Genomic DNA, 11592 nt, shown 5'->3' with positions numbered 1-11592 from the left:
GGAGGGAAGGAGGGAAGGAGGGAAGGAGGGAAGGAAGGAAGGAGGGAAGGAGGGAAGGAAGGAAGGAGGGAAGGAGGGAAGGAAGGAAGGAAGGAAAGAAGGAAGGAAAGAAGGAAGGAAGGAAGGGAGGAAGGAAGGGAGGGAAGAAGGAAGGAAAGAAGGAAGGAAGGGAGGGAAGGAGCCGAGTGACAAAGGGTCAAACAGAAAAGCTGCTATTTGACCCTGGAGGGAGTAGGGAGCTCCTAGAGTTTACTGAGTGAGGCTGGGGAGAGGGAGAGAAAGGGGATCCATCACACCCGCCTTTGAGTTTCCTCATCTGTTAAATGGAAGGATGGGAGAAGACCATCTCCATGGTTCCTTCCAACTCGAAATCCTAAGATTCCATCTTCATGTTCCCCAGCCATGGTCAAGCTCAAAGACTTCCAGGCCTCTCTTATGGACCCCAACCCCTCATCATGTTGACCTACCCTCCTCGCTCACCTGTAATCAAGTTGTCCACCAGGGTGGTGGGCATGCAGAAGACACCCACCAGCAGGTCACTGACAGCCAGGTTCAGGATGAACACATTGGTGACCGTCCTCATCTGCCGGTTCTTCACCACAATAAAGCAGACAAGGCTATTTCCCACCAGGCACATGAGGAAGATGAGGACGTAGGCCACGATAAACATGGCCGCCACGGGCCAGGAGTGCTGGTAGTAGGAGGAGAAGGTGAGGTTCCCAAGAGAGGGGACTTGGGTGCTATTCTCATTGTTGGCAAAGGATGAGTCATTGCCGGGTTGGGTGGTTCCCTCTAGGACCAAGGAAGTACACGAAGGTCAAGAAGTTAGACACATGAGAAAACAAAACCAGACCTAAGGTAGAAACATCTTATAATCCAGAGTAGTTGAATCTTTCCCCACTTCCCAAAATAACTCTGACCATTTACCCTATCTTGACCATGCTCTGCTAATCCACTCCCAAACTCTGGTCATCTCCCCCGAATCATAGGCTCGTCCCTCAGAGGTCATCTGTCCAACTGCCTCATTTATAGATGGGGAAACTGAGACTCGGAGAGGTCACACAGTAAGGGGCAGAGCAAAGATTTAAACCTTATTCCTTGATTCTGATTTCACCACACATCCCACTATGGATTGCTGATGCCTTGTTTATTGTCAACAACCATTTACTAAGGCCCTGTTTACACAGTGTAGAAAGGACAGTGAGAAGCTAAAGAGTGTCCAGGGAAGGGCAACCAGCTCAGGGAATGGCCTTGAGTCCCTGTCATACAAAGGAACTGGGGATATTTAGCCAGAGGTCATTAGAATTTAATATGGGGGGGGGGCCTAGGTGGCACAGTGAATAGAGCACCCACCCTGGAGTCAGGAGGACCTGAGTTCAAATGCGGCCTCAGACACTTAACACTAGCTGTGTAACCTTGGGCAAGTCACTTAACCCCAATTGCCCTGCCCTCCTCCCTCCAAAAAAAGCAAAAAAAAAAAAGAGAGAGAGAGAGAGAACTCAATATAGGGCAGAACTCCATCTCTGTAAGATCTCAAATTTGAGATAATAATAGCTAACATTATTATTTAACTCTTACTATGTGCCTTCAAGCACTTTACAATTATTAGCTCATTTGGTCTCCACAACTCTGGGAAGTAGATACTATAATTATACCCATTTCATAGATGAGGAAACTGAGGCAAAGGTTAAGTGACTTGCCCAGAATCGCACAGTTGGTCAATGTCTAAGGCTAGATTTGAACTCAGATCTTGATTCCAGGTCTGGCACTTTATCTACTATACCACCTAGATAGAGTAGGCACAGTGGTGTGCTGATAAATGTTTTAACAACCAGCTCTCAAAACAAAATGTACACACATACTTTTTGAGTTTAATCTGCATTATTAACATTTTCCCTATCACTGTATCCATTCTAGACGTTCAACCAAACACTAAACCATGTATCCTGCCATGCCTTGTGAGGAAACCAGCTGAGTGGCAGAAGGCATAAAGAGCTGGGCTTGCAGTAGGAATACCTGAATTCAAATTCTGCCTCAGACACTCACTCCCAGTAACACCCAGGCTGGGTTATTTAGCATGTTTCTCCCTCAGTCTCTTCATCGGTAAAATGGGGAGGTTGGACTCAGTGGTGCCCACAGTCCCTTCCAACTTTGAATCCATGCTACTTTGCCCCCAGGCCACGTCCCCCTCCTGGCCTGCTCTTCCCTTCCCCTGCATCTCCTGGTAGCCCCAACTCCAGAACTACCTTCTCTTCCTTCACCTTGAAATTTCTCAGTGTTTATTTTTTTTAAGCAATCGGGTTAAGTAACTTGCTCGAGGTTACACGGCCAGGTGTTTCTGGGTGGGTGCTGAGTGTCTGAGCCCGGATTCAATCCCCAGGTCATCCCGACACCAGAGCCGGTGCCTCAGTGTTTATTCTTTATCAACATCTCTGCACGTGTTTTTTGCAGCCGTCAGAGCTGAACGCAGGGGTTTCTTTTTGTCTTTGTATCTCTAATGACCAGCTCAGTGCCAGGCCCTTAATAATCTCATCAAATGAGTTAACACTCACTTATTATCATTATTCATATTAATAATAATAAAAGTTCTTGCTGAATTAGATTCGATTCACTGCTAGGGCCTTCCCCTTGCACAGGAAGAGTGAGAGTGGTGGTGAGCATGGGGAAGGCTGGGAGTTTCTTTCCTGGGTGGATTGTAAGGAATAAAACCAGGTATAGGAGCTCCAGGGAGGCTGCCAAGCAGTCATTTTGTAACACTGGGGTAGGAGTGGGTAATCTGCCACCTTAAGGCCACACGTGGCCTTCTAGGTCCTCAGGTGCTGCCTTTAGACTGAATCCAAGTTTTACACAATAAATAATTTGTTCTGTGAAGCTTGGATTCAGTCAAAGGGCTGTACTTGGGCACCTAGAGGGCCGCATATGGCCTCGAGGCCACAGGTTCCCTGCACTAGGGAAAAGCTGCCTTGGGCATCTCCAGGGGCTGCAGGACCTTCCTCAGATACCAAGAAAGAGGTAGCCCCCCAAGCCCTGTAAGAGGTGTCTTTCCACAACTTAGAAGTCCTGAACCAAGGAGAAGTTGAAACCTTTGGCCGCTCCCTCTCTTTCTCTCTGCCTACCCTCCTTCCCCAAAGCCCTGTGTCCTTCTGGCTGAACCTCTATATCTTCCTAAGAGTGAAATCAGTTTTAGGGGTAGTGCTGATCCCATCCTCTGGCACCCTGAGGACCTGGAGGCTGCAAAGGGGCTCTGATGTAGCTAGTGGAGGTCAGATATGGAGCAGGGGGTTGCAAGCAGGGTGGTAGGATAGGGAAGGAGGTAGGATTCCATTGCCCTTGACTCACTCCATGGTATGGAGCTGTGGCCACTCTCCTGCTCCATGACTCAGTTTCCTCATTGATGGAGAGAATATCCCATCTGCAGGGCACTGACTAGCCCAGTAAGCCTCTATTCCCTCTCTATAGCATGGAAACAGAAATAATACACTGAAACAGAAGAGACCAAGGTTAGACATCAGGACCAGGTCCCGACTGTAGGGGCTAAGGGTAGCAAGAACCTTCAAATAAGGAATTCCTGAATTCCTTTCCCTGAGAGAACTCCATGTAAACATGGCAGGTTAGAGCTGAGAAGGCAGTTAGAGGTCATGGAGGTTAAATGCCCGAGTATACAGGGGAGACAACTGAGGCCAACAGAGACCTAAGAACATTGGTCATGGCATGTCAGAAGGAGAAGGACTTTAGGCATCATTCTGTCCAACCTCATATTACAGAGGAGTACACTGAGACTCAGAGGGCAGACAGGACTTACCCAAGGTCACCCAGATGGTTAATAGCTGAGCCAGAATTTAAGCCCAGTTCCTTTAACTTCAAATCCAGTGATCTTTTCACTGTGCCATACTAACTAATGAATCCATCCATCAAATATGTATTCAGCATTAACTGTGCACCAGGAACTGTGCTAGGTGCTAGGGATACTAAGATAGCCCCTGCCCTCAAGAAGCTTACATTCTAACAGGGGAGATAGTACACTTACATATATAGATAGATACAAGAGAAGCTCATGAGGATAATGACTGAAGCTTGGGGGACCAGGAAAGAACAATAGGAGGAAGTATCACAGAATCTCAAAGGTCATCTAGGCTAACCTCGATTTGATTGGGAGCTGATTCCGCAACATGCTTAGAGACCTCCAGTGACAGAGGACTCCCCATCCTCAGATGTGGTGCAGCCCTTTTTGGGATAGCTCTAATCATCCCATATTTAAGCAGTTGAACTAAGTACCATCCTCTACACTTGAATCACTTAGCTCCTTGTACTTCTAATGCTTACACCTTACTGATACTCAAATCTTGATCATGCCCACCACCTATCTTCTTTAATCGAAGCTGCTAGACTGTAGCAGCAAATGGCAAAACCCTCCAAGCTGTATCTCCTACAAGTTCATGTTCTCTCACCACATTTGGCATTTGAGTCACTTAACCCTGTTTGCCTCAGTTTCCTTATCTGTAAAATGAACTAGAGAAGGAAATGGCAAACGACTCCAGTCTCTGTGCCAAGAAAACCCCAAATGGGGGTCATGGAGAGGACAACAAGAACATCTCTTTTTATTCTTCCCTGATCAACTATAAAGCGGCTTTTCTAGACCTTCTCTTCGCTCCTTAAGTCCTCAAATCCAACACAACCCTCCCTATTAAATGGCATCTCCTCCTACTTTCCTGAGAAGACTGAGATTATCTTCTTCAGCTCCCTTATCTCCCTCATCTTTTCTTGCTACCATCTTCTCCCCAGCTAATGCAGCAGCCAGAAACCATGCCCTGGAGGACTTCATTTTTCCTGCTGAGAATGCCTGCCCTTAATAGTGAGTGAGTGACTCACTTGGCTCACTCTTATCTAAGCTAGTTCCAGTCATGCTATATTTTATTCTCTACTAACCTTGCCTCTGTAAAATGAGCTGGAGAAGGAAATGGCAAACCACACCTGTATCTTTGCCAAGAAAACCCCAAATGGGGCACAAAGATTCAGACACAACTGAAAACAATGACTGACCACCACCACCACCAAACCATCTTCTCTCTAGTTATCCGGCCACACTATTTGTATACCCTTTCTCCTCCACCCCCTTCCCATTTCCACTTCTGGAACCATAAAAATATGCCATTTTTACTAGAAAGGGGATGACAGTTCATTTGCCTGTAACCTTCAAAATCAAACCTCCCAGGTCACTACTTCCCTATACATCTTATCTCCTCCATTAGACTGTAAGAGCCTTGAGGGCAGGAACTATCGTATTTGTAACCACAGTTCTCAGCATATAGGAAACACTTCATAAGTGCTTCTTCTCTCCTTCATGCAGACCTCTCCTCCACACCTAATAAAGTTAGCCTCAGCAGTCCTTTATTCCACCCTCAGGGGATGATTAGGTGCTTCTCCTAATCTGGGATAAGCCTTCTAATAGTGCCCCTGATCCCCTCATCTTCCCTCTTTGTTAGGAACTTGTCCTACTGATCATTCCTTTGCTCTTATTTTTTTTCAGTCTCTCCTATTGACCCCTTCTCTGCTGTCTAAAAACTTGCCCAAGTACCCCTTATCTTTTTGGAGGGAGGAAGGTAGGGCAATTGGGGTTAAGTGACTTGCCCAAAGTCACATGGCTAGTTTTTGTGTTAAGTGTCTGAGGCCTGATTTGAACTCGGGTTCTGCTGACTCCAGGGCCGGTGCTCTATTCACTGTGCCACCTAGTCACCCCAGGTGCCCCTTATTTTTTAAAAACCTTCCCTTTACCCTCATGCTATCAACCCATTATACAAACTGTACAATATAAATTCCTCAAAAGCAGCGACTATTTTGGTTTTGGCCATGTACCTGTAGTTCCTAGCACAGATCTTGGCACACAGTCAATGCTTAATTAATGCTCACTGATTGAAAGCCACTGATGGCGATTCACTTCCGTTGAGCTCTTAGCCCTCCAGACTCCTAACTGAAGGATCTTTTCACTCCTCCCCACATCTGGAGAAATGAAGCAATCAGCCTTCTGCCTCAGATCCCCACAGTCTGAGGGCCCAAGGGGCTATATCTCTAGCCTTCTTTGGGGAAGGAAACTCTCCAGTTGCACAAAACAAGCATTCCAGTAATTCTAAGACCCACCAATTGATAAAAGTGTCTTGGAAATGATTTTGTGCCTGCTCTAAGTTACATAATTCCTTACTCATTTCCCTTTACACACACCCTAAAAATTGGTGAAATTGGAACTATTATCCCCAGGACCATGCCTCCCCACCCACCCAGGACACAATGGTGATGACTGTCTTATAGAATGTCAGAACTGAGCTGAAAGGAACCCTAGAACATTGAACACAATACCAGGGCTGAAAGAGACCTTAGAAGAAAGAACATAGAATGTCACAGCTGGGAGGAAACTTATCTTCCCTCATTTTACAAAAGAAGAAACTGAGGCCCTTAGAGGGGCTGTGACTTGTCCATTGTCACACCAGTAAGTGAGAGGAATCTCAGGGTAGATGGAGAGCATTGTATCTGAAGTCAGAAGCTTCTGACACCTATTAACTCTGTGACCTTGGACTAGTACTTTACTTTTCTGCACCTCCGTTTTCCTGTCTGTAAAATGGGGACATTAATGATTGTGTTACCTTGTTCTTCTGACTCGAAGCTTAGGGGTCTTTCCAAAGTTCCTCTGGGCTGGGCAGCACAATTTCTTTCTCTCCTTACCCACTGTCCCATTTTGCCACCCCACCACTTCTGCAGCATGAGTGAGTCAGAGCCTAGTATGAGACCAGAAGGGAGAGAAAGCCACTAACCTTTCATCGTATTCTGCCTTCGGGGAGCTGTACTCCGCCTTCCCACTGGCTCTGTTCCAGATGCTGCTTGGGTAGAAGGATTTTTTTTTTTATGGGGGTGGGGGGTGTCTTTTGGCAGGTACAAGTGAGCTTCTTCGCAGCGATTCTCCCAGCCTTCGAGGCGAGGAGGGTACAAGGGGTGCCTTTCCCCAGAGGTCCTCACTGATATTCAGGACGGAGAAGGGCAATCTTTCGCTGCCCTCTTTTCTGCCTCTCTAATTGGGTTACAAGAAGAATTCTATCCGTAGGCAAGCCCAAGTTTGGACCATGTCGGGAGACCCCGTTCAGTTTCTTCCGCAGCAAGTGTGCAGTCCTCCGGGGCTTTTTGTAGATTCCTGCGTCTTGAGACACCTCGAGAGGAGAGAAAGTGCCCCCGCCCCTATCCCCGACTGCAAGGAACGCGTTGGATTGTTGGGCAGCGGGCAGTTGCCGGGCATCTAGACTTTCGCCCCTCGTCCTCATCCATCCATCTCCCTGGCGCCTTCTCTACCCTGAACTGTCTAAGCTCTTGCTCCGTGGTGGTTGTGGTGATGGGACTGTCCAGACTCTTCCCGGCGCTCAGACAGCGCTCACCGCCAGGGCGGACCCTCTTGGGTCTGCTGCGTTCTGGAGCCTGCCCAGGGGTCTCGTGCGTGCGTTGGGTCATACTCCGTCCCTCCTTAGGGCAGAGCGGGCTGTGCGCAGCAACTCGCCTTTCGCCTGGGTAGAAAGGGGGAGTCGCGGTGCCCCGTCGTCATGGTTACCTACCCACCTGTCCGCAGACAGACAGGCCAACAGCAGGAGGGGAGCTAGTGGTACTTGTAGGATGGACCAAACGCCCAGTGCCTCCGACAAGGCTGGAGGCTTCCTTCCCACTGCCTCTCCACGTCCAATCCAGCAGAGTCCTGAAGATAAAGCAAAAATGAAAGCCCACTTCCTTCCCAATCCCTACTAGCCTTCCCTTCTCCATTGGCTGCTGCTAGCATCTCACTCTCTCAAAGGGGCTTTTGAGTGACAGCAGTTAGAGCTGCTGGGGAGATCAGAGACTATCGAGTCCAACCCCCTCATTTCCCCTCGTGGGGAAACTGAGGCCCAGGCAGGGGGGAATGAATTGCCCAGGGCAACACAGGCTAGGTCTTCTCACTCCATATCTAGGGTTCTTTGCATTAGAACATATTGCCTCATTTAAAACCACTCAAATACTTGTACAAATGCAAAGCTTTGGAGTCAACCTTCCTGGGTTCAAATCCTGGTTCTGCCACTCATTACCTGTATGAATTTAGAGGAGAGATTTAAGCTCTCTGGGACTCAGTTTGTATTGCAATAGCATTGGGTTAGATGACCTCTAAGGTTGCTTCCAAATCTAACTTTATGATCCCCCCCCCTTTTTTCTTTTTTTGCATGGCAAGAGAAACCAACATAGTTTTCAGATCTAAGGGAGGTGAATTTCTGCTTGATAAAAAGGAAAACCTTTGTAATTATGAAAAGCCAAGTTAAGAATAGAAAGGGCTGACCAGCCAGACTGTGATACCTTTGACCTAACAATACCACTACCAGGTCTGTATCCCAGAGAGATAACATAGAAAAGGGAAAAGAACCCACATGTACAAAAATATTTATAGCGACTCTTTCTGTGGTGGCAAAACATTGGAAACTGAGGGGAATGCCCATCAATTGGTGTAATAGTAATGGAATGGAATGGCTGAACAAGATATGGTATATGAATGTAATGGAATACTATTGTGCAATAAGAAATGAGGAGCAGGCAGATTTCAGAAAAACTCAGAAAGACTTGTACAAACTGATACAAAATGAAATGAGCAGAACCAGGAAAACATTGTACACAGTATCAGCAAACTGAGTGATGATCAACTGATCAGTTCAGCTCTTCTCAGCAACCCAACAATCCAAGACAAGCACAAAGGACTCACAAAGGAAAAAGCTGTCTCTGAAAGAAAAAGATAAAGAGCTGATGGACTCAATGCAGATTGAGGCACTTTTTTCACTTATTCTTTTTCACATCTTTTCCCTTTTGATCTGTTTCTTCTTTCACAACTGAGACTAATATGGAAATGTGTTTTACATCATAGCACATGCATAACCTACATCAAATTGCCTACCATTTTAGGAAGAGGGGAGGGAAGGTAGGTAGGGATAAAAATTTGGAACTTGAAATCTTATGAAAATGAATGCTAAAAATTATCTTGACGTGTAATTGAGAAAAATACTATTAAAAGAAGTGAAAAGGGCTGCTTTGAGAGGTGGAAGGTATCTCCTCCCTGGAGGTTTCCAAACAAATACTGGAGACCACATAGTTGGCCAGTTATAAAAGGGATTCTTGCTGCAGATGGGAAGTAAATTATGATGAGAGGCAGTGTGGTTGAGTGAAAAGTATGCTGGCTTTAAGGCCAGAGAGTCTAGATTCAAACCCCAGTCTTCCTGGAATTTTCAAATCTCACTTTACTTTTTACTTAATTTGGTACAAATTAAGTTATCTGGACCTCTTTTTTTCTCATCTGCAAAAGGAAGGGATGGGACTACATGAATCCTAAGGGACCGTCCTTGCTTCTAATCCCATGATCCTCTGAGGTCCCTTCACCTCTGTGTGAGGAGAGGATTATTGAGGAAAACACTTCATAGACCTGAAAGGGCTGTATAAACATGAGTTATGAGAGTCCTACTTCTTCATGCAGGAATTCCCTCTCATTTATGAGAGGTAATCATTCAGCCTCTGACTGAATCCCCTGGTGATTAGGAACTCACCTTCTTTGGATTGCATTTGCTCTTCTGCTGGACAGCTCCAGTTATACAGTTCTTTCTTATGTTGACCTGAAAAAAAAAAAAAAACCAACCAGCTCCCGGTAACTCCCTGTCTAGGCAGATCTCAAGGACAATATGGAGCAAGTCCAGACACTTTCTCATGACAGTGCTTTCAGGTTTGGAAGACAGAGCTCATGGATCTCCCCTGCCTCTTTCTGCATGGTTAGTGCCTTCAGTCTGAAGCAGTCTTGGTACCTTTAATTGAACCCCATCTGAAATTATTCCCAGACCCTTCTCCCAGTCAGTCTCTCTAGTATTAATATTCCCCTTAAAATGTGGTGCTCTAAATTCATAACACAGTGTGGACTGTCCAGGACTGAGGGTATCATGAGGCCAATGCTTCCTTTATTCTGGGCCTCTCCAGATTCTTCTGTTAGTGGATTGCTTTCCTACCAGCCACAACACACATTGCTGGCTCAGATTCATATGTAGATATAGAGGTAGATAAAACCCCCAGATCCTTTGTGCACAAATTGCTACTTTTCATCCTTTTCTACTTCCCTCCTTCTCCTGCTTCCTCCTTCACCTCTCCTGCCTCTTTCTAGTCCTTTTCATCCATCTTCTCTCCCTCATTTGCCTCTGTTTTCTCTTCCCTCAATTTTTTCCTTCATCTTTTCCTCTTCTTCTTCCTCCTCTTCATCTCCCTTATCTTCCATTTCCATTCCTCATCCTCTTCTTTCCCTCCTCCTCCTGATCTACCCTTTTCTTCCATCCCTTCCTCCATCTCTTTCTCTTCTCTTCCCCGCCCTCCTTTTCCCTCCATTTACTATTCCTTCCTTTCTCTGTTTCCTTCCCCTTTTCTTTTCTTCTCTTCCTCTTCCATTTCCTGCTGCTAGCCCTCCTCCTTCCTACATCTCTTCCATCTACATCTCTGAGCCTCAGTTCCCTCCTCTGTAAAATAAGGAGGTTGGACAAGATGATGGACCAAGGTCCCCTCCAGCTCTAAATCCTATGGTCATCTAGAATTTATGGGTTTAATTACTGGGGCCTTAGAAGCCAAGAAGAATTTGGCCTTGATACATACACCTGGGGAAAAGAAAGAAGGTTGACACTTGAGGTTTTTTAGAATGTTAATCATACCTTCAGTGGAGAGAGCATCCTTCCTTCATTAATGCCTCAAAGCATTTTGACCAATATGATTTCATTCATCTTCATGGTAGCTCTGCTGCATTGGGCTATGACTGGGTCTCTTTATTGTTGGGAGAGGGCACAGAAATATTAAATGACCCACAACAAGCAGCAAAAAGCCCCAGGCTGGGGCCCAACATCCCTTCCCTACCAAAGCACACACTTATGTATATATGTGTGTCTCTGTGTGTATGTGTATGTATGTGTGTATATGTATATATGTGTGTATGTGTCTCTGTGTGTGTATGTGTCTGTGTGTGTCTGTGTACATATGTATGTGTGTTTCTGTGCTTAGAAAATCATGGAATCAGTGAGTCCGGAAATGTAAATCACTGTCACTCTACTGGCATCCGCTCAGTATTCTGGATGGATATCTGGAAGTCCTGGGCCCAGACAGTTCAGAGCACACACATTGGCTGCTTATAAACATGGGAGTAGGAGCCACATTCTGCTGGCCTTCTTGTTTTCCTGGATTCCATAATTGGCTGATGTTTGTTTTCTGGGTGCTCACTGTCTTTCCCTGAGGTGGTTGGCCCCCTGCCCTAGAGAGGTGCTGCATTCACTCCCAGCCCTGATCTTTCCCTCCAGAAAAGCAACAATAATGAACAGCAGGGGCAGCTTTTGGCTGTGGACAGAATTGCAAAAGGCCAGAGGGGGATATCTGAGCTCTAGGAGCAGAAGAGCTACAAGGAGGGTGTGTGTGTGTGTGGGGGAAGCCGAGGATGACAGCAACAATAAAGCTCATGTGTCTAGACTCCTCCAAGTATTGGTAACAGAGGAAGGAAAGAAGGAAGGAGAGAGGAAGGAAGGGAGGGGAGGAAGG

At 46.3% G+C, this 11592-nt stretch overlaps 2 protein-coding genes across 2 annotated transcripts in view; both read right to left on the bottom strand.

Moving 5' to 3' along the window:
* NPFFR1 (neuropeptide FF receptor 1) overlaps window positions 1-796 on the bottom strand; it is a gene marked incomplete at its 5' end in the record, with an annotated part of 11820 nt that extends 11024 nt beyond the window's left edge. Inside the window, one exon of the mRNA XM_069071281.1 lies at window positions 481-796. Within this exon, the coding sequence (XP_068927382.1) occupies window positions 481-796 (316 nt within the window). The remainder of the gene's footprint in view (window positions 1-480) is intronic.
* Window positions 1-11592, bottom strand: part of PPA1 (inorganic pyrophosphatase 1) — a 153964-nt gene that overhangs the window by 58664 nt on the left and 83708 nt on the right. The window lies entirely within an intron of this gene.

The sequence above is a fragment of the Petaurus breviceps genome, unplaced genomic scaffold (genome assembly GCF_028583685.1).
Source record: "Petaurus breviceps papuanus isolate PSGF00001 unplaced genomic scaffold, PetGlider_PUasm1.0 90825, whole genome shotgun sequence".
Classification (NCBI taxonomy): domain Eukaryota; kingdom Metazoa; phylum Chordata; class Mammalia; order Diprotodontia; family Petauridae; genus Petaurus; species Petaurus breviceps.
Note: the sequence above shows the minus strand (reverse complement) of the source record. Positions and strands in the feature narration are given on the sequence as shown.